At 40.5% G+C, this 25617-nt stretch overlaps 1 protein-coding gene across 6 annotated transcripts in view; it reads right to left on the bottom strand.

Annotated features, from left to right (window-relative positions):
* The window catches only part of EBF4 (EBF family member 4), a 470543-nt gene extending 450524 nt beyond the window's left edge, over positions 1–20019 (bottom strand). For all 6 annotated transcript variants that reach the window (XM_030190928.1, XM_030190932.1, XM_030190933.1 and 3 more), the window contains exon 1: positions 19170–20019. In XM_030190928.1, the coding sequence (XP_030046788.1) occupies positions 19170–19303 (134 nt within the window). In that variant the 5' untranslated portion in view covers positions 19304–20019. The remainder of the gene's footprint in view (positions 1–19169) is intronic.
* Between the last annotated feature and the right edge of the window lie 5598 nt (positions 20020–25617).

Genomic DNA, 25617 nt, shown 5'->3' with positions numbered 1-25617 from the left:
GGCCATCTGTGCCTAAAGCTACGTGCCAGTATTTACGCCAAGTAAAACATGCCTAAATGGATGTGACCAAATTTGGTCACGTGGAGAGATGCTTGGCATGTTCTATATACCGCACAGAAATTTAAGTCCATTCTATAAAAGTTAGGCATACTTTAGGTGAATACACCTAGGTGTATTTTTTACCACACAGATTTTTCATATATTTATATAAATATAATCTTGCCCCATATGACTCAAATCATATAAATTATATGGGAAAACATCAGAAACGCATTGCCAAAATGAGTCTTTATCTATCTTTCTTCTAGTAGTTACAAATTCAACTTTAGGAACAGAGAGTGCTTTAGACATATATATGTTTAAATTAAACATGAACAAAATGTAGATGTTCTAATTGTTTGGTGCAGAAATGCCCACCCTCTGCCCTTAACATGTGCACATTTGGCAGTTACTGCAGGACACCTAAGTGTGTCCTGCAGTATAATATTTTAAACTACATTAGGTGTGTTAATGCCTAATGTAACTTATTATTTATTTAGACTTTGCTCACACCTTTTCCAGTAGTAGCTCAAGGTGAGTCACATTCATGTACAATGGATATTTCTCTCTCCCAGGAGGGCTCACGATCTAAGTTTGTACCTGAGACAATGGAGGGTTAAGTGACTTGCCCAAGATCACAAGGAGCAGCAGTGGGATGTGAACTGGCCACCTCTAGATTGCAAGACCAGTGCTCTAACCACTAGGCCACTCCTCCACTCCTCACTAAAAGGGTCTGTTTGGTACCTGCCTAGAACTGTGGATTGATGGGCTATATATTTGTATTAAACAAGAAACTAATACCAAAAATATCCCCAACTAACATTTTGCATCAATCATCAGTCCAACCTTGATCAGATGTTCTCTCAATCATACTAGTTATCATGTATAACATATTTGAAAGTAATGGCCAATCAATGATGGTAGAGCATAAACCCATGTAGGGTGGTGAATACATGGAATGCCCTTCCACAGGAGGTGGTGATGAAAACGGTAATGGAATTCAAACATGTGTGGGATAAACACAAAGGAATCCTGTTTAGAAGGAATGGATCTACAGAATCTTAGCGGACATTGGGTGGCAACGCCGGTAATTGAGAAGCAAAACCGGTGCTAGGCAGACTTCTATTATTGTAACCGAATAGATACGGATGGGCTGGAGTGTAAATTTAAGGGGCTTCGACGTTAGCTTCAGAACTTTTAGTACATGAACAGTGCTGGGCAGACTTCTACGGTCTGTGCCCTGAGAATGGCAAGGACAAATCAAACTCGGGTATACATATAAAGTATTGCATACCATGTAAAATGAGTTTATTTTGTTGGGCAGACTGGATGGACCATTCAGGTCTTTATCTGCTGTCATTTACTAAGTTTTACTATGTTTACTTCCCCTTTAGTAACCTCATGGCCAACACTTTTCTTGCAGACTCACAGGAATAATCATTGCTTCTCTATGTCAGTCGGTCTTATGTAACTTTAAGAGATCCTGTTAGAAGCTTTATGCAGCAGCACGTGTATAGAATAGCCCGGAATGCACAGTGGGTCTATGACGGGCATGTCAAAACAGAAGGCATATGTTTCCTATTTTACAATGAGAATAGATGTGCATTTTTAAATTCCACATCTTTTCCCCAAGGCAGGCAAAAGTGTCAGCTACCCATTTGTTTGGATCACAGACCTCCATCTACAATTAAGGGAGCAATAATGCTTATGTCTGCAGTGTCTAACACCACCTCAACAATTGAAAACACAGTGGTCTTGCCCTTGGCTCCTTAATTGACTCCTCCTGTATGTTTAGTTTTGTGAAATCTTGGATTTATACCTGTAATTGTCAAGAAACACATGTGCAGTTACCAGTGCTTAAACATGAAAAACATTGAGTAGTCTGCGAAGTGTATCCCACCTTTTTGTTTGCTCAATTTTTAATTTTGTCAATATCCTAGGGGTTTATTATTCCACAAAAACTGCACAATAATTCATTCTAATCTATTATATACTGATTTGGAAAGGGAAGTAGCTCACTTTTCTTCCTTCTCTTACCTTTCTCAGCAGCTGTCGGCTCTTATTTATGAGCCTTACACACAAGGTTCCACTATGCATGGACGGCTAACCTTGTACTAGATTTCCAGTTTAGCAAAATCATTTTTAAGGCGAGGCCAGTTTGTTGAAGGGCTGTAATAAAGTTGTATATTTCAAAAAATCAGGGTGCTCTAAAGGTCATGGTTACATATTCTGTTTTGGAAGTTTGGAAATGTAGGGGTATGTTTACTAAGGTGTGTTAGCATTTCTAATGTACCTTTAAATTTAAGGCGCGCTAAACGCTAACACACCTATCCATTTCTATGGGTACATTTACACACATTAAAAACGCTAACACGCCCATAGCGCACCTTAGTAAACATAGGTGTTAATGAAGATATTGAAACTGAAAACAAATAAATAAAATATATATTTAATTCCCTGAATAATGCCACTTTTTTTTAACACACAGCTTTGTGGAATGGCTACTGCCACTGAAATACATGCAAATGCATGTGTACTTGCTGGTATCCTTATATCTATCTTATAAAAGGCTCCACATCTCCACATTAAGCAGAGCCTTTTGTAAAATACTGGGGGAATTGAGAACTTCCTGACCTGCAAGTACAATTCCTACTTTAACATCCTATGCAAAATGGGACTTTTAAAATACTAAAGACAGAGAGAGACAGAGAAACTGTTACGCATCTACATACATTCATATGCAATATCTGTCAAGCAAGTTTTGTTTCAGTTTTGAAATAGTTTTCTTAAAAAAAGGCCCGTTTCTGAAGGCAAGGAAATGGGCCGTAGGCAGGCAATTTCTCCCCCCCCCCCCCCGCGCTACGGCCCCCCCGACCCCCCCCCCCCCCCCGTGCCGGCGAAAACCGCCCCCCCCCCGCCGCCATTGTGAACTACCTGTGCTGACGGGGGGCCCAAACCCCCGATAGCCGAAGTGCTGTTGTGCCCTTCGCGTTGCTTCCTCAATCATCTTCTCTGGAAGTTCCTCTGCGTGTGTCTGATGTCAGACACATGCAGAGAAACTTGCACAGGAGATGATTGAGGAAGCAACGCGAAGGGCACAACAGCACTTCGGCTGTCGGGGGTTTGGGCCCCCTGTCAGCACAGGTAGTCCACAACGGCGGCGAGGGGCGATTTTTGGCAGGCCGGGGGGGGGGGTCGACAGGTTCACAGAGGGGGAGCCGAGGGGGCCGTAGAGCGGGGGGGGGGGGTGACAGATGATTCTGAGGCAGGGGGAGGAGTAGGGAAACACGCTGCACGTGTTTCCCTACTCCTCCCCTTGCCTTGGAATCAGCTGTCATGACATCAGTGACGTCAGTGCGTGTCTGCCTAGCAGACCACCTCCAGGGAGCCACGGTCCCAAGCACAGAACGTTGGAGGTGAGAATTATTATATAGGATAAAGCATATATGTATGACAATTGAGTCCAAAGTAATGGTTTAAAAGCCTAGCAAAATAATATAAGAAAAGATTCTTTGCTAGCTGTTTCTCCTTTTGATCTTGATATCTCCTATAAGAAACATGCTTTGTTCTCACAGTACTCAAAAGAAGTTGTGCTTTCAGATATAAATGTAAGAGTTAAAGTTGTCTTTGCCTTCAGTTTGAAACACATTTTTAGTTGTCTCTTAATCATTTTTCTAAACTGTATATGCTAGTTTTCCTATAAACATGATATTCACTTAAACACGGAAGAAAATTAAAACACAGTACACAGATAACAGAATAAAAAGACAAAGGAAGATGACGTAAAAAGAAAAATGACACCAAAAACATGACAGAGAAAAAAAATCAGTGAAGGTTAAAAAGAGTGAAAAGAAGAATATTAAGCAATGATAAAGCAAAGCAATATATTACCAATGACAAAGAGAAAGGATAGTGCTGAAAGAGAAAGAATGAAAGTAACAGTATAAGAAAAAGAGAGAAAGTTTTCAGCTTCGGTTCTGTTCAAAGAGAGGCTTAGGTAATTGTACTAAACGTCTGTCTGTGCATCTCCCTAATAACTTGTAAAATTGCAGGTGAAGGTGAACCAAACTTTGTGTGGAGGTAGGGTCTTGAGGGAACTTCAAATCTTACTGGATTTCAACATTTGGGGATGCTTGAGGGGCAGAGAACACATGAGGCAGGCAAAGTTGGCACGTTCCGCATAAGAAATGCAAGGGGATAGAACCAAGACTATCTAGAAAGTTACACTTGCTACTGGTTTCATATACAGATTTAATTTGCTATAATCTTTTCACCTCTGTTGAAAACTTAAGTAGAGGGTGCCGGATAAATACATTCTCTCTCTTATACTGGAACAGAAGGAATGAGGCTGTTAAACTGAGGACTGTCTCTTATGATTACACATCTGGGCTACTGAAATGTCTGTTATACTGGTTTATCAACACGTTTATCTAAAACAAATGGTTGCAACTGCTATGGAATATTGCTTGATTTTGGAACATTCACAGAGAGAGGGCCACTCTCTTGTTAAAGGAAATTCACTAGCTGTCAGGGTTAATTTTTATTCATTTAATATTTATTGAAATTTCTTAAGAATATGCAGAATCTTTAAAAAAATCATGATTCAAAGGAATCAACTTAGGAAAAGCAACGAATAAACAAATAAATGCAAAAATCTCCCAATACAATCAAGAAAATACGCCTTCTATCCCACCACTAAGTAAAGAAAAAGTGGAAGAACAAGCGTTTCTTAAAGAAAACAAATAAAGAAATCAAGTAGAAAATCTATTATTCTAAAGATCAAATAAGTAACCTAGGACTCCTTTTACTAAGTGGCGGTAAGCCCAACACGGGCTTACCGCTCACTATACAGAAAGTACGGCTGGGCCTACCGCAGCAGCCTGGCAGTACTCCCCACCCCTAGCGTGCTGTCATTTCCGGCACTACAAAAATGTATTTATTTCGTAGCGCTGGAGTGTACCCAGTGGTAATTGGACAGTGAATGTTTTTCTCCAAAAATGGAGCAAAGCAAAAATGTCCAGGGCTAAAAGTTAGAAGTTTCATTTATGACTAAGTCACAAAAAGGTGTTGTAAATGACCACTGAATGGATTAAGGCATGACCCCCTTTAATCCCCCAGTGGTCACTGACCCCCTCCCACCCCCCAATGATGTAGAAGAAGTATATACCAGCCATTATGACAGCTTCAGATGTTATGGCCAGTCCTATTAGAGCACCAAGCAGGTCCTTGGAGTAGCCTAGTGGTCGGTGCAGTGTACTGCAGAGAAGTGAGACCTAGGCCTATATATCCACTCTAACTGTTACACTTGTCATGGAACGTGTAAGCCCCCCAAAACTCACCAAAAGGGCTATTATAGTGGTGTACTGTTGAGTACAATAGGTATTTGGTGGGGTTTTGGAGGGGCTCACCATACAATATAAGGGGGTAACAGTGAGATGTGTACCTGGGCCCTTTTAGGTGAAGTCCACTGCAGTGCCCCCTAGGGTGCTCCACTGCTCTGCTGGGATGTCTTTGTGACCAGTCTACTAAGAATGCTCCCTTCCCCCATACATCCCAATGGCATGTTTTTTGTGTGTTTTTACCTTGGATGTGTGGTGTTGTTTTTTGTTTAATGGTCCTAAAAGATGGACATACTGAGCACAAAATCATCTAGCAAATGGCCATTTTTGAAACAAAAATTTGGATGTTTTTCTGGTTTGAAAATGTCCGTGTTTACTACTGGATTTTTGGACGTTTTCAGCAAAACATCCAAAATCAGATTTCGACATCCTCTCAAAAATGCTCCTCCATATTTCCTACAATACAACAACGCACAAGTGCAAGAACTGCTCAGGCCTATTGAACAGATACTTGCTGTGAAATCAAGGATTCCAATTGACTGAGAGGTCCTTTTACAAAGGCGCGCTGAAAAATAGCTTGCGGTAGTGTGGGCGCAGGTTTTGTTTATGCGCCGATCCATTTTTTAGCACATCTGTAAAAAAAGGCCTTTTTAAAATTTCTGACGAAAATGGACGTGCAGCAAAATAAAAATTTACTGTCAGCTATTGACCTAGCGGTAAAGACTCACGCAGTAACCGGACGGTAATGACCTACCTACACGTGCCAAATGCCAGTTGGCATGTGTCTGTTACATGTGCCCAATTATAAAAAATGTTTTTCAGATGCGCATATCAGACGACTGCCGAAAATGAAATTACCGCAAGAGCCACGCGGTAGTCAGGTGGTAACTCTATTTTGGCGTGCATTGGGCGCGCATAGACGCTTATGCGGCTTAGTAAAAAAAAACCCTGAGTTCTGCAAATACATACTCATTACTATGAAATCTAATCAAACACCTTCTAGGATAGTTCCAAAAATAAAAGGACTAGGGAGCATGCAATGAAACTACTAAGCAGTAAAACAAATTGAAAAAAATATTACTATCAACACCAATTCAAATTTACACTCAGGTTCTTATTTAACTTAATACAAAGCCATATAATCTGCAACTTTTAGCCACATGACTGTACAGTGCAGCGTACAACCATAAATTAAGAATTACAGATATACATTTCACATTCTCTTTCATAACAATGCAAGGTCTTCCTTGTCCTCACACAATATAAAGTAGGGACGGGCAACCAAAGTCGAGGGCCACAACCCAGTCGGGTTTTCAAATTTTCCTCAATGAATATGCATGAGATTGATTTGCATGTACTGCTTCCATTGTATGCAAACAGATATGCATATCGATTGTGGAATTCTTAAAAACCCAACTGGGTTGTGGCTCTCGAGGACCATGGTTGGCCACAGCTGATCTACAGCCTAGGAAATGGCTTCCAAAAAGCTCAAATTGTTTAAGATCCTCAGGCAATTTGTTCCCAAACCCTGGCATTACACCTGAAAAACAAGACACCTTCATTCTCAAGACACCTTCAGTCTCAACTTGGAGGAGTCAATTGTCCTCAAATTATGGCCTGGTAAAAGGGTCACAACACATCCTTCAAATATGAAGACCCTATACCCTGCAGCTCCCTAAAGACAAAGCACAAATTAAAAGAAATATGAATCTCTATTGGCAACCAATGTAAAGTATAGAGCGGAGAGGTAACAAGATCTCACCATTTTTGAAAAGCAATCAAAGTCTATATGCAGATCTTCCCATTAAGTCGCTACAAAGGGTTCAACTTCTATAAAACATGGCAGCCAGACTTACAGTATCGATGGTCTTAACAAATATAATTATTATTATTATACAGTTTCTACCACGGTTTTTACAAGGAACCTGTTATGTCAATCCACTCGCACTGCTGGAGAACAAGTTTGTAAGCTACAGGGTGTCTGATTAGTGAAAGCCAAGGCACATGAAGCAAGGAGAGCGCTGCTTAAACAAACCTTAATTCCTGTATTGAAAATCTCCCTCTACACTAGCAGAATCCCCTCCCCACCATCCCCTTGGTAGAAGGTATCTAAAGATGCACCAGAGCCCTAGCAAACAGATTTAATTCAATCAGATTGTCATAGAAGTCAGCAAGAGAAGTGTATGTTTCTACCAGAAAACATAAACCGTCTGAACACAGAACACAACACCAGATCCCACCAACAGACTGTCCAGTCCCAGAGCATGATTTGGTTTTGCCTATGTTTCTGCCTTTTCCTTTACTTCATATCTGTCAGGGGATCCCCCTTGTGGTGGGAGTGCTGAAAATAAATAATACATAAATAAACTGCTCTGTAGAAACACAGAACTGTGCCACTCGATCAAGCTAGGGCTAAGAACCATGACACTCATCTGATAGGTCATGGCTTTTTCATGATTGATACATTTCAAAAGAACTCAGTTGTTCTCAGCCTTCAAGTTCAGTTACCTTAGAAGAGTTAAATGATCCTATAATTTATCTAATCACAACGAAAAACCAGCCCTTTACATTTTAAATAAAACAAATACTGTACTACACCAAATTTGGAACCTTTTTTAACTTGCTGTATTTTCCTCATTGTAACTGGAATGGAAGGCGAAATTCCTGTTGGTTCTGACCTTCCTTCCAGCTGCAGGTACATTATTATTACCTCCAATGGTACCACAAATACTTAAGGACCTACTATACATTTGCAACTGAAACTGATGTGAACTGTGCACCTGGACTGAATGTTAGCTGTCTCAGCAAAATGGAGGTGGGGGAGGGGGGAAGGAGGCAAAGAAGAGGGGACACAATATTATTAAGTATAATGAATATTTAATTTATTTATCCAATACACCACAAATAAGGAAGGAAATGAAAACTATGTCTTTACATGGGCTGTCTAGCATTCTTGGGTGTTATCCTTTTCGAATTAACCTGACCTTCCTCAAATACAAGTTGCTTTCATTTGCTTATTTCCGATCTGACGAAGAAGGGCAACCTTCGAAAGCTAATCAAGAAATGTATTAAGTTATGTCCAATAAAAAAGGTATCATCTTATTTTCTTTTCCATGTTTTATTTTGTTTGATTTCTATTGATAACCTTAAGAGTGGACTAACACGGCTACCACACTCCTCTACTTAAGTTGCTTTCAGTAAGGCACTAAGGAGCCCTTTCACTAAGCTGCGGTAAAAGGTGCCCTGCGCTAATGGCAGCATGAGCTTTTGCCACATGTAGAGTCTCCTTTTACCGCAGCTGGTAAAAAGGTGGAAAAAAGAAATGGCCATATGGTAAGTTTGCACTTGCTGCATGATCATTTCTCGGTAGCATTCACCACCACCCACTGAGGTGGTGGTAAGGTAACCCACGCTAACCCAGTGGTAACCGGGCAGTGTGCGGTGCTACCTGATTACTGCCAGGTAACCCCCCTGTAATGATAATTTTAGGAAAATTCCGGTAGCGCCAGAAATGCTGCACGCAGGGGTGGAACTACTGCCGGTACTCACGTTGGGCTGGCGGCTATTCCGGTTGCAACCCTTTAGTAAAAGGCCCCCACAGAGAAACAATTTTTCCAGTCACAATAAGATAAGTTTTTTATTTGCTTATTTGGGGACTTGGCTCTGCACAACTTTTATTTGGAATGATTTTGAAGTCATTCACATTGTTGAAATGATTAGGAAGTTTTTATGCTATAATTGAGAACAGTCATACCATAATGTATTGAACATTGGTATGCACTGAGGCTTTTTCTCCTTCAGCTTACACTAAAACGGTATACATTTGTGTTTGGTTCATGCCTCCAATCAAATAGAAAGACTGACCCAACCCTTAAATGTTTTTCATTTCTATTGAAAAGTGCTTTAAAAAAAAGGAGAAATTGAGGGAAGATGGGTTGAGGTCACAGATTTTTTTAACTCTACAGTAGACAACGAAGCATGTAATTGTAGTTCTACATATAACGATAGCTTGTGACCTATGATACATATCTACAAATAGTAATAGTTGCTCCCAACTACTTCCTTACATATGAGAGATTTCAGACACAAAATATCATTAGGAAAAAAGATATCTTTTCAACTAGCTTTGGAAAAATGTATTTTAAATCTAGTGCCAGGAATTTATATTAAATAGGAGACTATGAAAATCTATTAATCTGAGGCTAGTTTCAAAAAGGATTTTCTTCCCTACGTTGATGGCATTACTATGTGTAGAAATAGCTAGGCGTCAATGCTTACGGTTTCCAGACTGTCACAAGTAACATGCTGGCAATATAGGATAACCTATGGTTCGGTAACATTTGTGTTACAATAGAGATGTCGCTTCATGTAACCCCCCTCTTTTTTGACTGTCTCCTAGAATTTGTTTGCTAGGGTGCACAGTAGTCATGACGCAGGAGAGGTATCTGGCATGAAGGTTATCTCGCATGAAGTAGCAATAACTTGCTAAAGCACCGAAGAGGTCTTTTACGAAGCTGCGGTAGGAATAGAAGGGCATCTCTAACATCTAGAGCATGCTTATTTTTGAGATAAAAATGCTAGCGCACCTTTGTAAAAGGTCCACTGAGTGCTCTTATCTTTTTTTTTTTTTCAAAATATATTTATTGGTCTATGGAAACAACTGACAAAACAATCCAGACATTCATTATCTTGATGAAAACAGCGATAGTTCTGTAAGCTGTTAAGAAGCAAATAAGATTGGTGGATGGGCCAGACTAACAGATGCACAAGTGGCGATGAAATTGACAGAGACTCGGGCCAAGCAGGAATGGAGTGTGTGAGGGCAAAGCTGGAGATCAAGGTTGGAACGCGGTATGGCAGAATGTAGGGAAAAAGAATAAGATAGGTGAGCTTTGCAGTCTTTGCCTGCCATCAGCGCCCATAGTTTTTTGTTTGGTGTCCGATGTAGCCTTGATCCATGAAAATATCATCATTATTTTTACTTTATTTTACAAATAAAGGTTAACAAATGAAAAGAAAATAAGATACAATGCCTTTTTTAAAAAATCAAACAAGCAATACATTTCTTGACTAGCTTACAGGAATTGACAATCCCTGTGGAAGCAGCTTCCGAAAGCAAGCCATATGAAAGGCAATGTTATTCCAATATCACCTTAAGTTTTCTTTTTGGGTTTTTTTTTTATTATTAACCTTTGTTTCAGCATTCGAGTGAACTAATTTGGCAACCAGACTACTTGATCCATTATTCTTACAATTACTTTTACTGCTTTGTAGATTTATGCTTCCTGATGCATCAGGAATTAGTGCTGGGAATGGCATACATGTACCCTGAAGTCACGGAATGGCAAATGATGTATCACATACAACAACTACTAGAATTCCAAAAGGACAGAGTGAACAGGTCACAGCAAACAGATTATAAGAAACCCTACACCAATGGACTTGCAGTTTAAGAGATTGACAGGGACTGTAAGGCCATCTTGTACCCAACTAAGGAGACTGCCTGAGAGTAGACAGGCATTTTGGAGAGTTTTATAGCTACATTTGCAGCTTTCTCATGTTATTTTATTTGATGCTATTTTGCTGGCACTTCTGCAGATCAAAGATGAATGCACAGGAGGGGAGGGGGACAGAGATGGTTGTCATCATTGTCGTATCAGTAATAATTGCATCTCTGTTTTTATCTTTACCGAGTTGCTCAAAGTACTCTGACTGGCTACCATTAATTATTAAAGCAAATCACAGCATTTCCCAGTAAATGAAGCTGGTGAATGCCTGTTACAGTAAGGCAGCGTCCTGAGCTCCTGGGCCCTCTCAGAAGCTCAAGAAACTAGAAGGCCTAATGCAATTACGCCTCTTATCCAGCGCTCTCCGCTAATATGACACAGGCTTTAAAAGGCAGCTTAAAGACAAAATGATACAGGCTCAGCTGAGGATTTTATTACCCAATAACCATCTCCTCTCAGAAGGAAAAATTAGCTGGGAACAAACCTTGTAATACTGGCAGCAGGGTTTGGCTGCTTGAGAACTCTCTTGAAAAGAGCTGGTCTCCACAGGTTTGTAGTAAATGTGGAACACTGACACTGTACCAACACAGGATCTTTTCAGTACCTGATGTCCACACTTCCAGATTAAATTAACTTTTTAGACTGGTAAATTTATCACCATTTTCCTCATCCAACCCCTCTGCCATACTTGATGTGGCTGATTTTCAGATGACTTTTGGTCTGATGCAGATGGATGATCCTTTTCTGGTGTCCACCTTTCATACCACGTTCCCCGGCCTTAGAAAAATATTGATCTCTAAACTACTCTCTACCTTCTTAGACAGTGGAATTTCTTGGGATCTGATGTTATTGCCAAGGTTTCCGTATCAACTACCTGTTCAAGCAAAGATAAAGGGAAAAGGAAAAGCTGATGGACAAAATGTGGTCCAGTGTTTTATTGTTCCCAGTTTAAGTAAGCAAGTATTCCTCAGTTGTGAGTTTCACACAATTGTTTCTAGTGATTGAAAAATAAATGTGTATCCCACCCATCAAGGGATGAAGTTGTCAACGTCAGCTACTGTTAAAGACGGGTCATTTTGCCATTAACTTGTGTTATTTTAGCACAGGTCCCGTTACTAATTACTACTAATGATGGTAAAATAGCACATCTTAATGGAATTGATAACTTCTTCCTTTAATGGTTTATTTTTCACACCTGCATATTATTATTTTTTTTACTTTTTTTAACTTCACTTTTCTAAATCAACGTCTTCTCCTTTGCAAATGTTTTCATATGCTGAATTTTCAGAGAATGTTATATTTTCTTTATTTTATTTCATTTCATTATAAAACAAGGTTCCTCTAGCCATATCAGTGGAATACATATATATTTTAAAAGATATATAGATCGTATTACATCTGATACAGTGGCAAAATGCTAAGCAGAGGCTAGCAAATTACTAGAGAAGTCCGTGCTGTATGGTTCATTCCAAAGCTATCAAGAATATAGAAAGAGGAAAATATCGCTGTGATTTTTAAAACATTTAGATCAGTGGCCAATATGTTAAGAGCACTGGGCATGTTTCTAGAAAATACACATGTAGCATACAAGCAGAGGTAGGCATACTAGCGCATACAAATGAGGTTCAAACTCAAACATTAAGTGCCACGATCCATGATACAGGCTGCCATTGGAATTAATTTTGCACCAGAATGCAATTTTGCTTTCTGTTTGAAATGTGCTTTATTTTTCTTCTTAATTTTGACAAATTGATATTAAACTCCATGATCCTCAAGGAACGTCAACGCCTTTTCATCTCTTTCAGAATTCTCTTAATAATTTTCTTCAGTATTCTCCGTGCCTCTTTCTTTCTAGAATTATCTCTATTTATTTGCTCTGCCCTTCTGACTCCCATCCTCTTTCTGTCTTGTCTCGCCATCTAACCATGGTTGGCGGCTGACCCTGACTTGTTTCTACACCTCAAGCCTTGAATGACTCTCTCAGGTTGCCTTCCTCTCTTCCACCTCTCTTCAAATCATTTCTCAGAAATCACTTCTTTTCCTTTCTAAGTAAGCAAGATTTGTGATATTTGCCTAATCAGAGTAATTGATTTACCATGTTTTAGTTGCCTGTGCTTTTACCTGGGAAGCAAACCGCAGAGAAAAGAAAAGTGTGCTGAACGGTATTATGCTGTAATTTGGGACTGAACAGTTTTACTCATATTTCTACATGAGAGGTGGGTTTGGTGGGGGATCCTTCTGAATATGAACACCTGCCCTCTTGGTTTAGTCTTACAATTACTTAGCCACCAACTTCAACCATTAATTGAAAACAACTTTGCTGCATATTTCAATAGTTCAGTTACTATCCATAAAAGTCTTGGCTTTGGGGCTATATGGAGACGAACAGACGGGCAGCAAGAAGCATTTAGGGAGGAGCCGCTGTGATGGGAATTGCATTCAATTAGGGTCACTTGCATGTTTTTCTGTATTGATATCTGACCCTGGAGGAACATTTGAAAGGATGGGGGAAATTAAAGCACATACTCTAAGGTGAGCTGATGAACAAATCTGTTTGTCATGCTTCACCATTTTCCTCCATAGGCTTAATAGCCACGTACAGACAGAAAGTTTCCCATTGTATTTGGAGGAATCAAGTTGCAGTCTTTATGCTGCATGTCTCGGGTCATCTGAGATAAACGTCTTGTTTATTAGAAATGCAATATAGACTGTATTGAACTCTGAACCTGATTTATTAAAGGGTTCCTCCAGTTCTGTGCTAGGGAATAACCTTTTGGTAAACCAGGCCATAATTCTATTGAACTCCTTTATTTAAAAAATATATATAATATATCAATAAACAGCTCAGCTTTCAAATGTTACATAACTACATCGATATATGTGATGGCAAGTTCAGGGTTGTTCAGTCCAGATATTTTGGACTTTAAAAAACAGACGCCTAAACACTATAGTTCAAAGGCTACAGCTTAACCAATGTACATACTAACCCCCTAATTAGGGCCACTGACCTGTCACCCAACCCACTCTTTCTCTCTCACTCCATCCACCCCACAAAACCTGGGTTCTTACAGTCAAATTCTGTTACACCTCACCATTCCCTAGTATCCCCCTCACTGCTTAAAAACAAACATATACAGAAACTTTGCGATGATCCCTTCCCTCGCTGAAACATATAGGTATTTGATCTGCCAAATTACATCAAACGTGGACTCAAGAAATAGAGTGAAATCAAATGAATTTCAAGTGATATTTTTAAAGGTGGAGGAATAAAAATTTCTGCATTTTAATCCTTTCTGTTCCCTGCTAAATCTCAGCTTCTAGAAATCTTTGGATTTCTCTATTCTCCTCAATGTCCCCATTTCCACCTGGCCTGCCACTTGCCGCGCCAGTCCCTCTACACTGCAGGGACTCCCTATCCGCCCTCTCCTGCCATAGTTCTCTTTTGTATTTCACAGTGCAGAGCTCAGGTGAATTAAATGGAAAAGAACCACAAAGAAGCAGTGTTCAGCGTAACTGCTCTTACACATACTGTCCCAGAAATGTGAAAGAGGAGAGCAGGAATGGCAAGGGTATGAATGTGAGGCAGAGCAAAGCTCATAAAAAAAAAAGCGGACTAATTTTATAGGAAATGCCGACACATCTCAAAACCAGGCGCCACTCAAAAAAGCAGGAAATTTAAAAGTGGAAATACATTGCCTTTTTTTCACTAGGAACCTTATTCAGGTCTGGTTACCACACACGAAAGACTCCTTTGCCTTTTCAGAAAATCATTCGGATTTAAGAGTTCAGGAGTGTGACAAGTGTATTCTACCACCGCCAAACTTAACGGTCAGTTTATAAAAAATGAGTGTGTCAATAGAAAACATAAAATAAATTGAATTTAATAGCACCTTACAAACATTCAGTGGAATTAGTCCAGTCTGCGGAATTTGGATGCTGGCACTGGTTCTCACCATTCTCCTGCCACAGTAAACTGGGTACATAAGGGAGGAGATAACTGTACCTGGATTGTCTGAAAGCTAAAACAATAATTGTGCTCTGCATAAAGAAAGGATCATCAAATCTTAACTTCCAACCAAAGTATGCTGGAACTGGTGAAGCTTTTAGTGTGCCAGAGCAGTAAAACGGTCAGTGTCCCTTTTTCTTTCTTTTTTTTTTTAAACAAAACCTTGATGTGACTTGAAGATGATGAAAGAAGTTCTACTAATTATTTTTCAGAGTAAGAAATAATAAAAACACTTAGGTAAAAAAAAAAAAAGACAAAAACGGTGGGAGATTTGACTATGTTTGGAACAATTACTTTTGCACCTGAAAAAACATTCCAGAGCAAAAAAGTAGAATACTGAAGATGCAGGAATAAACTGCAAATAATTTGTTAACTTTATTGATATAAGGATACATATATATTTTTATTATATTTTTATAAGGGAAGCGTGGAATGGTTACTGTCACATTTTCAAATGTCTATCTGTGAGCCTTGATCAGACAATTCCATATCATATCTGAAAACCCTGTACTTTTTTTTTTTTTTTAATATTTGATGCTGTCAGAATTCAGGAAACATCCCCATCCCTCTTTGGACCAGTGACTCTTTTTAAAGGCCACAGAAAATCAGAATAGGAAGAAAGAGACCAGCAGATGCACTGGCTGCCATTGATATCACCCCTGTACACAACATCAGCACTCAGAGGCAGCTGAAGTAATTGGGTTGTTTGTATTGGATTATGAAATGTAGTAGCAAAAGAGATTATGAATTACTCACAAATCGCCAGTTACCTGAGTGATCTTACTTTTCGTTGAGCATATTTCTAAAATCTTTTGCCTATTAAATTTAGCTGGTCTTGCCCTTTCAAATTTTACTTTAATCTGATACACCAAATAGCATTTGTTTAGTTGTTACGACTGTTAACCAAATTGTATAGCACATGCCAGAAATACGGAGCACTATGCAGATTGTTCTCTGACTTTATTTCTTCTCGCTACTCCTTTCTAATCCCTCCTCTCACCTAACTCTCATCTTCTTTCTGTCCTAATATATGTCTTGGTCATAAGTAAAGACATGTCTCTCTCTGACCACCCTCACTTTTACTCTTGCATGTGGGCTCCAGTTCTAGGTTTACCATTCCTTATATACTGATTTTTTTTTTTTTTGGGGGGGGGGGAGTCATGTTTCATCCTACCTTTACCTGTGCCTGCAAAGTATTTGGAGAAAACTGTATATCATGCTCTATGGGTTTTTTAATTTATTTTTTATTCCCTGTCAAATGACACCCAAAAAGATGTGCAAGGTGCATCTGAATAACTTATTTCAAACTCCGCTACAAGGTTAGGTTAGGTTTATTATTTATATCTCACATTTACCAAGGTGGGGAATAATACAACATGCATAATGTAAACAAAACAAACAATATACAAATTAAGGTTTATCTTTATAAGACTGGCACAGATCCCAAAGACAGCTGCACACATAGGTGGACGGGGGAGAAAACCTGCTCTGAAGAACAATATGTGCTACGAACTGCCCAGACTTTGGACCTGGGATCACCCAACATCCCTGTAACATGTGTGGGAACATGTCACACTGAATCCCTTGATATAGTGAACTTTTTATTTATCTGTTTGTTTTATTTATACTGTGCCTTTTCCCTTAAGCCCTTTTCCTTCCTATGACACTCCCAATGGATGAAGCGATAGCAGTTGGATCCCCATAACAGAGGCAACAGTAACAGAGCAGTTTGGTGTATTTTTAAAAGAATGTAATTTAAAACCATTAACTAAAGCCCTCACAGTGCATTCTGCCCTCAAGCTACACATGCAAAAATAACATAATTTAAAAATGCACATGTGATAAACTACTTTTATTATTCTACTCAAAAAGTATTTTCTTCAATTCTCATAAATCGTTGTGCAAGAGTCCAAAGTGAGACTGTAATTAATCATGATTTGCTAAATAAAAAGGTTTTATGGGGAAGCTGAAATAAAAATGGTCTGTTATGGTAGCTGTTTTTCATGGAACTTGTATTTAACTTTTAAAAAACCTCAAAAAAATATGAATTCTGCACTTTAATCTCACAGATTGAGCTGAAACCAAGTCAACTGCATGATTAAAAAAAATGTAGAGAGAAATACAGAAAATCTCATACAGATGTAAGATGTAAATTAAGAAATTATTTTCTTAACTGATTGCCTTATTTCTTCGGGTATGCAACACACAATAGACCACCAAGGGTGGATGATTCTAATTATTCTACAAGAAATCTCAGCATTTCTTTAGATGGCAAAAATATTCTCTTTCCTTTCAGCAAAATTCCCAGCTGCGCTGTGGGACAGTAGTACATCGGTGGATGTCTACATACAGCACACAAATAGATGGACATGTTCTTTATAGCATACAGTAGGTATCCGTTATATGATTCTAGCATTTCAGATGCAGATGGGAGCAGCAGCAGGGATGGGACGGAATAAAACTCCCAATGAACCCCTCCTTTTCAGCTAAACTTTTTTTTTTGTCTGCTACAAAGCAGAGTTCAAGTTTCAGAGGGGACTTCCCCACATCTGGTTTGGGAAACACTTTTCTTTTTAGTGTCATGACATTTAGCCAAAAAAAAAAAAAAAAAAAAACAGCTGGGCTAGGCATTTTACTACTCTGTCAACAGTTTTGTGATACACCTTGGAACCTTTTGCTAAATAAAAGGTTGGCTTAGCAATAATATTATATTTGTAAGTGCTGTTCAGAAATCTCGCCGAGCTCCCCTTGTTTGATAGGCTCTGCAAGGGTGTTGTACAGCTGACAATGTAGGAGGCGAGACTTTCACCAATCTCTTGCTAACAATATCCGCTGAGCTCTTGAAAGAAAATGAAACCCCTCTTTCAGCATGACCTTATTGTGAGGAAACCTGATCATTTTATTCTTATCCCTAACCAAGGAATCCACGTAGCCATCTGTCTCGGTGGAGCAGGGGATAGCAATTTATTTAGAAAATCTAGTTATTTGTCTTATTGCCAGGAATCTTATCAATAAATATCGATTTTGTCTATCCCTATGTGCAGGGCACAGCATCCAAGGAAGGGCTGAAAGGAGCTACTCTCATGATTATAATATCATTGTTTCATCAACAATGGGGCTATTTTTTTGTTACTGGAAGAAACTGAGATCAATTCTAACAATAACCCTTAGTCTTAAAACTCTATTTATACTGTACAGTCTGAAGGGTAAAACTACTCATCTAGTCAGAGAGAAAGTTGCAAGCGTTGGAGCTATTTTTCTCATCACAATGCTTGTCTCAACTCTCTCCAACTAGATTTGCCAGCAAATAACTTAGTTTAAAACAAAAACCAAACTACCACGCCCCAAAATGTGCTCTGGAACATTATCTTTAAAAAAAAAAAATACATACTAAATGAAAAGTATGTGAGACAGCATAAGCTTTAGCATCATTTGTGGCTATGTATTATCTTTGCCTTATTTAACCTTCTTGTTATCAGTATGGCATGTAGAGGGGCAAATTGGTGTCCTCTTTTACTGCTTTATGCTGTCTGGAAAACAGAAACTGGAAAGACACAGTGACAGGGAGTCAAGGAGAATGGTCTCTTCTGAAGCAAATCAGTAGCAAAGTTTCCCTGGCTATCAGATTTACACAGTTTCAGCAGCAAAGAACTGGATGTTGGCAAGAGAAAGGGGCAGACTCTGTCAGCTGTAAAACACATTTTATCCAGCTCATACTTTAATCCCAGGTCAGAAAGGGGTGTTCATTTCAAATGCTTTTGGAAGGCAGAACATTTGCACTAGATTTTTGGTTATATGATAACTGTGCCACTTCACACTCAGCTATTTTACTGTGCTGAACACACATATAATAAAGTTTGTATTCAAAGTTTCTCTATTGTTTTCATGACTTCACTTTAAAAAAAAAAAACATTTTCTCGGATGGTAGTTATCTCCAGATATAATCAAATACAATGAAAAAGTTTTGTGCATGTACTAGAAAAGATCCTTCTACGCTGCTTTCTTTCCTCTCTAAAAGCTCCCAGCATATATTTTGCTTTAATAGCCACGCTGCATTGCCTCTCAGTTAAATCAGTTCAACTCTGCTTAAAAGTGTCACCTAGTGTCTGAGCGAAAGGCAAAAATGATGCAAAACGCACTTGCACACTAGCTATCCGGAGAAAGATTTACTTTCAGAGCGCTAAACTCGTGGGTCTGAGAGAAAAGGGCTGCTACTTTTTGTTGTGTTTTGCTTTTGGAACTAATTGTGAGGGAGGACCACGATTGCCCTTACTGTACCTCTGAGCTGCAGTGTTGGCATCCAGAATCCCAGTGCTCTGCATCCAGGACCTGACCGAAGTCAATCCACCGGATAATGGTTCTTCCTTCATGGTTAGCCCTCCTCTGGGGAGAGTATCCTGGATCGAGAACATCAAAACAGCTTTCAAGATCTCTTCGGAGCAAAGGAACAAATAGAGCAAATCCCCCAAAAAAGAAGACCACCTCTGCTGCTAACCCAAAGGAAAAACAAAACCGTACAATCCGCACACACACACGTTCGCGCTTGTCAGTTTCAGATTCTTTTTTTCTCTCTCCCCCTTTCAAACTTAGCAAAGGATGCCAAAAGTCCTTCCAAGTTGATAAAAGAAAGCAAGCGTCGGGGTCCTGGCTCCAGATGCCCGAGATTCGGAAGCCGATGCCCAGGAAAAGTCGATTTCCAGCCGGAGAGGAGGCGCTCGGGCTGCAACCGGGGCAGGGGTTTACCGTCTGAGCCCTGCTGGGGTGGGGGACAGTGTCCGAGGGCTGCGAGTGCGGCCAGTCAGGTGGCAGCCCCGGCCTCTGCCTGCAGCAGGAGCATCCGCAGGGGCACGGGGTGGGGCCCCTTGCTCCCGAAAGAGGGCAGGAAAGTGCAGGGAGAGAGCGAGCGAGAAAGACACTGGCTGCTGTTGCTGCTGCTGCTGCGAGGCGAGAGGAGCTGCTCTGCTCAGTACCAGCAGCAGCGGCGGCAGCGGGAGGAGGCAGGGAAGAAGCTGCCTGCAGCCTCCTGTCCCGGGGGAGCAGGGCGATTGGTAGGAGCTGAGCTTTCTCGCCTCCTCCCCTGCTCCCCACCCCCGGCTCCGCCGCGGCAGCACAGCTCGGCTCCCCGGCTCTGGCGGGTCCCGCGGGAGCAGCGCCCCGTCCCCGGCCGGCCTGGCATTGCGGGCGGGGAGAGGCCGAGCGCGGCACCGCGGGAGGAGGAGGGGAGAGAGGGGGCGGGGTGGGGGGGCCAGGAGGAGGGAGACCTGGCAGAGAGGGAGGAGAGATTTCCGAGTCTCTCTCACCGCTTCATCTTCACTCTCACCTCTGATCCCTCCTTCCAGCCGGCTCACCTTGATTCCTGGCTTTGGAAACCTGTCCTAGCCGCTTGTGCGGGCTACTCTTTCTAGCATTTAAACTTATTCTCTGCTTCGGCTTTCTTTGGCTCGCAGTTTTATTATTCTTTGGTTTTCTAACAGTCTTTTCTCTATGATGAGGATTGTTTTTTCTGATCTCAGTAGGGCCACAAAGGCGCCAAATGAAGTGAGTGGATACACAATAGCACAATGGAATAAAGCTATGACCGTCAGGGTCCGACAGTAGGACATCTCCATATCTTAGGTTTACCTACAGAACTCTATCTGCTCTCTTCTGACAAACCCCCTCATTCTACAACTTGGTACGAACCCACTAATTCTATATAAAGCCCTCAAAATTGTGCGTCCAAATTGGGCATTCAGTTTAATTGCTCAAGCACAGATAATTGGGTGCTAACAATCAATTCTTGACACTAATTGGCAATAATTGGAATTTATACATGCATCTTTATAGTCACTATTCTATACAGATGTGCTTGTAAATTTTTCTGGGTGGAACTGAAAAGGGGCAGGGCCATGGGTAGGTCAGGGTGTTTCTAGGTTTTGCACACAGCACTATAGAATTCAGGGGATCTGTACCTAATTTAGTTGTGGGGCTTTACACCAGGGTTCAGTTGGAGTAAATCGTTACAGCCAAACCTGGGCGCAGATCCTGGCGATAAACGATATTCTATAAAAAAGCATCCAAATTTGAACACCGTTTATAAAATGGTGTTTTGTGTGCTATATTTTGGCACCCAAATTTTGGCACATTTATAGAATTGAGTCCCAAATGTAAGAACATAAAAACATAAGGATTGTCATACTGGGACAGACCGAAGGTCCAAGCCCAGTTTTCTGTTTCCAGCATTGGCCAATCCAGATCACAAGTAAATAGCAATATACCAAAAGCACTCCAGTAATTGTTATAAGTACGTATGTACATAATAAGTATTGCCATAGTGGGAAAGACCAAAGCTCCATCAAGTCCAGCATCCTGTTTTCAACAGTGGCCAATCAAGGTCACAAACACCTGGCAAGATCCCAAAAAAGTACAAAACATTTTATACTGCTTATCCCAGAAATAGTGGATTTTCCCCAAGTCCATTTAATAATGGACTATGGACTTTTCCTTTAGGAAGCTGTCCAAACCTTTTTTAAACTCCGCTAAGCTAACTGCCTTTACCACATTCTCTGGCAACGAATTCCAGAGTTTAATTACACGTTGAGTGAAGAAACTTTTTCTACGATTCCTTTTAAATTTACTACATTGTTGCTTCATCGCATGCCCCCTAGTCCTAGTATTTTTGAAAAGCGTAAACAGACGCTTCACATCTACCCATTCAACTCCACTCATTATTTTATAGACCTCTATCATATCTCCCCTCAGCCGCCTTTTCTCCAAGCTGAAGAGCCCTAGCTGCTTTAGTCTTTCCTCATAGGGAAGTCGTCTCATCCCCTTCATCATTTTCGTTGCCCTTCTCTGCATCTTTTCTAATTCCACTATATCTTTTTTGAGATGCGGCGACCAGAATTGAACACAATATTCAAGGTGCGGTCGCGCCATAGAGCAATACAAAGGCATTATGACATCCTCATTTTTGTTTTCCATTCCTTTCCTAATAATACCTAACATTCTATTTGCTTTCTTAGCCGCAGCAGCACACTGAGCAGAAGGTTTCAACGTATCAACAACACCTAGATCCCTTTCTTGGTCCGTGACTCCTAACGTGGAACCTTGCATGATGTAGCTATAATTCAGGTTCCTCTTTCCCACATGCATCACTTTGCACTTGCTCACATTAAACGTCATCTGCCATTTAGACGCCCAGTCTCCCAGTCTCGTAAGGTCCTCTTGTAATTTTTCACAATCCTCCCACGATTTAACGACTTTGAATAACTTTATGTCATCAGCAAATTTAATTACCTCACTAGTTACTCCTATCTCTAGATCATTTATAAATATGTTAAAAAGCAGCAGTCCCAGCACAGACCCCTGGGGAACCCCAAAAACTACTACTACTACTACTACTACTACTATTTAGCATTTCTATAGCGCTACAAAGCATACGCAGCGCTGCACAAACATAGAAGAAAGACAGTCCCTGCTCAAAGAGCTTACAATCTAATAGACAAAAAATAAATAAAGTAAGCAAATCAAATCAATTAATGTGAACGGGAAGGAAGAGAGGAGGGTAGGTGGAGGCGAGTGGTTACAAGTGGTTACGAGTCAAAAGCAATGTTAAAGAGAATACTGACCATTGAACCCTACTCTCTGTTTTCTATCTTTTAACCAGTTTTTAATCCACAATAGAACACTACCTCCTATCCCATGACTCTCCAATTTCCTCTGGAGTCTTTCATGAGGTACTTTGTCAAACGCCTTCTGAAAATCCGGATACACAATATCAACCGGCTCACCTTTATCCGCATGTTTGTTCACCCCTTCAAAGAAATGTAGTAGATTGGTGAGGCAAGATTTCCCTTCACTAAATCCATGTTGACTTTGTCTCATTAATCCATGCTTTTGAATATGCTCTTTGTTCTTAATAATAGTCTCTACCATTTTGCTCGGCACTGACGTCAGACTCACCGGTCTATAATTTCCCGGATCTCCTCTGGAACCTTTTTTAAAAATCGGCGTTACTTTGGCCATCCTCCAATCTTCTGGTACCACTCTCGATTTTAAGGATAAATTACATATTACTAACAATAGCTCCGCAAGCTCATTTTTTAGTTCTATCAGTACTTTGGGGTGAATACCATCTGGTCCAGGAGATTTGCTACTCTTCAGTTTATAGAACTGCCCCATTACATCCTCCATGTTTATAGAGAATTCATTAAGTTTCTCCGACTTGTCAGCTTCGAATACCATTTCCGGCACCGGTATCCCACCCAAATCTTCCTCGGTGAAGACCGAAACAAAGAATTCATTTAATCTCTTCGCTACGGCTTTGTCTTCCCTGATCGCCCCTTTTACTCCTCGATCATCTAGCGGTCCAACCAATTCTTTTGCCAGCTTCCTGCTTTTAATATACCTAAAACATTTTTACTATGGGATTTTGCCTCCTACGCAATCTTTTTTTCAAAGTCCCTTCTCCCATTTTCTGAACGAATTTCTTTTAGCTCTAATAGCTTTCTTCACCTCACGTTTTAACCATGCCGGTTGTCGTTTAGTCTTCTGTCGTCCTTTTTTAATACGCGGAATATATTTGGCCTGGGCTTCCAGGATAGTGTTTTTGAACAGCATCCATGCCTGATGTAAATGTTTAACCCTCACAGTTGCTCCTCTAAGTTTTTTTTCACCGTTCCTCTCATTTTATCATAGTCTCCTTTTTAAAAGTTAAACGCTAACGTATTTGATTTCCTATGTATACTTGCTTCAAAGCTAATATCAAATCCGATCATATTATGATCACTGTTATCAAGCGGCCCCAGAACTATTACCTCCCACACCAGATCATGCGCTCCACTAAGCACTAGGTCTAAAATTTTTCCTTCTCTCAGCTCCTGTACCAGCTGCTCCATAAAGCTGTCCTTGATTTCATCAAGGAATTTTACCTCCCTAGCATGCCCCGATGTTACATTTACCCAGTCAATATCGGGGTTATTGAAATCACCCATTATTATTGTGTTGCCCAGTTTGTTAGCCTCCCTAGTTTTCGTTAACATTTCTACACCTGTCTGTTCATCCTGGCCATGTGGACGGTAGTACACTCCTATCACTATCCTTTTCCCCTTTTACACATGGAATTTCAATCCACAGTGATTCTAAGAAGTGTTTTGTTTCCTGCAGAATTTTCAATCTATTTGATTCAAGGCTCTCCTTAATATACAATGCTACTCCTCCACCAATTCGATCCACCCTATCACTACGATATAATTTGTACCCCGGTATGACAGTGTCCCACTGGTTATCCTCCTTCCACCAGGTCTCAGAGATGCCTATTATATCTAATTTTTCATTTAGTGCAATATGTTCTAACTCTCCCATCTTATTTCTTAGGCTTCTTGCATTTGCATATGGACATTTCAAACTATGTTTGTTGTTCCTATTTACATCATGCTCAGTACTTGACTGTATTAAATTGCAATTTTTTTGTCTGATTTTTATTTTTATTTAAGGATACCTGATCTACTATGGTCTCTTTTGCAACCTCACTATCGGGATACCCTATCTTCCCTGTTTTGGTGATATCTTTAAAAGATACCTTATTCCGAACCATGCGCTTTTGACCAACTGCCGACCTTACCCCTGTTTCTAGTTTAAAAGTTGCTCTATCTCCTTTTTAAACACTGATGCTAGCATCCTGGTCCCACCCTGGTTAAGGTGGAGCCTATCCTTTTGGAATAGGCTCTCCCTTCCCCAGAATGTTGCCCAGTTCCTAATAAATCTAAAACTCTCCTCCCTGCACCATCGTCTCATCCACGCATTGAGACTCCGGAGCTCTGCCTGTCTCTTGGGCCCTGCGCGTGGAACGGGTAGCATTTCAGAAAATGCTACCCTAGAGGTTCTAGATTTGAGCTTTCTACCCAAGAGCCTACATTTGGCTTCCAGAACCTCTCTCCCACATTTTCCTATGTCATTGGTACCCACATGTACCAAAACAGCCGACTCTTCCTCAGCACTATCTAAAATCCTATCTAGGTGATGTGTGAGGTCCGCCACCTTCGGACAAGGCAGGCAAGTCACCAGGCAAGTCACCAGGCTATCCTCGTCCACCAGCCACCCAGCTATCTATATGCCTAATGATCGAAACTACAACAGCTATCCTAACCCTTCCCTCCCGGGCAGCACTTGGAGACAGGTCCTGGCTACAGGAGTACTTCTTACTTCACCAGGGTGATGCTTTCCTTTTAATTATTGTATAAATCGACTCGGTCTAGCAGCATCGAGGTCTGTGGCTCCAGTAATTTGGTGCACACAAGCGTGACAAAATTGAGAGCGCAATTAGCAGGCCGGAAAGAAGGCCACACTCCATACTACAAATCCCAGGGCAAGCAGTTGCTTCCCATGGCTGTCTCAATAGCAGACTATGAACGTTTCCTCCAGGAATTTGTCCAAACCTTTTTAAACCCAAATACAAGCCACTAAACCCTTATACTATATTTATACTGTGCATCACGTGTAGTGCACTATTCTAATGATACGACCTCTCCAAACAATACTATACTTTTTTTTATATTTTTTTCTTTTGCATTCAAGTAGTGCTCAGTGACTGGAAAAACATCCCTAGACTGACTGGCAGTCTTACATTGTGTTTTTCTCATTTAGTACATCATTGCACTCCACCTCCTACCTATCCTGTGTGGTGTTGTAATTCTAATAAGATGGTACTAATTTCCTTTATATATCATTCACAAGTTCACAGGTT

The sequence above is a fragment of the Microcaecilia unicolor genome, chromosome 2 (genome assembly GCF_901765095.1).
Source record: "Microcaecilia unicolor chromosome 2, aMicUni1.1, whole genome shotgun sequence".
NCBI classification, from domain to species: Eukaryota; Metazoa; Chordata; class Amphibia; order Gymnophiona; family Siphonopidae; genus Microcaecilia; species Microcaecilia unicolor.
Note: the sequence above shows the minus strand (reverse complement) of the source record. Positions and strands in the feature narration are given on the sequence as shown.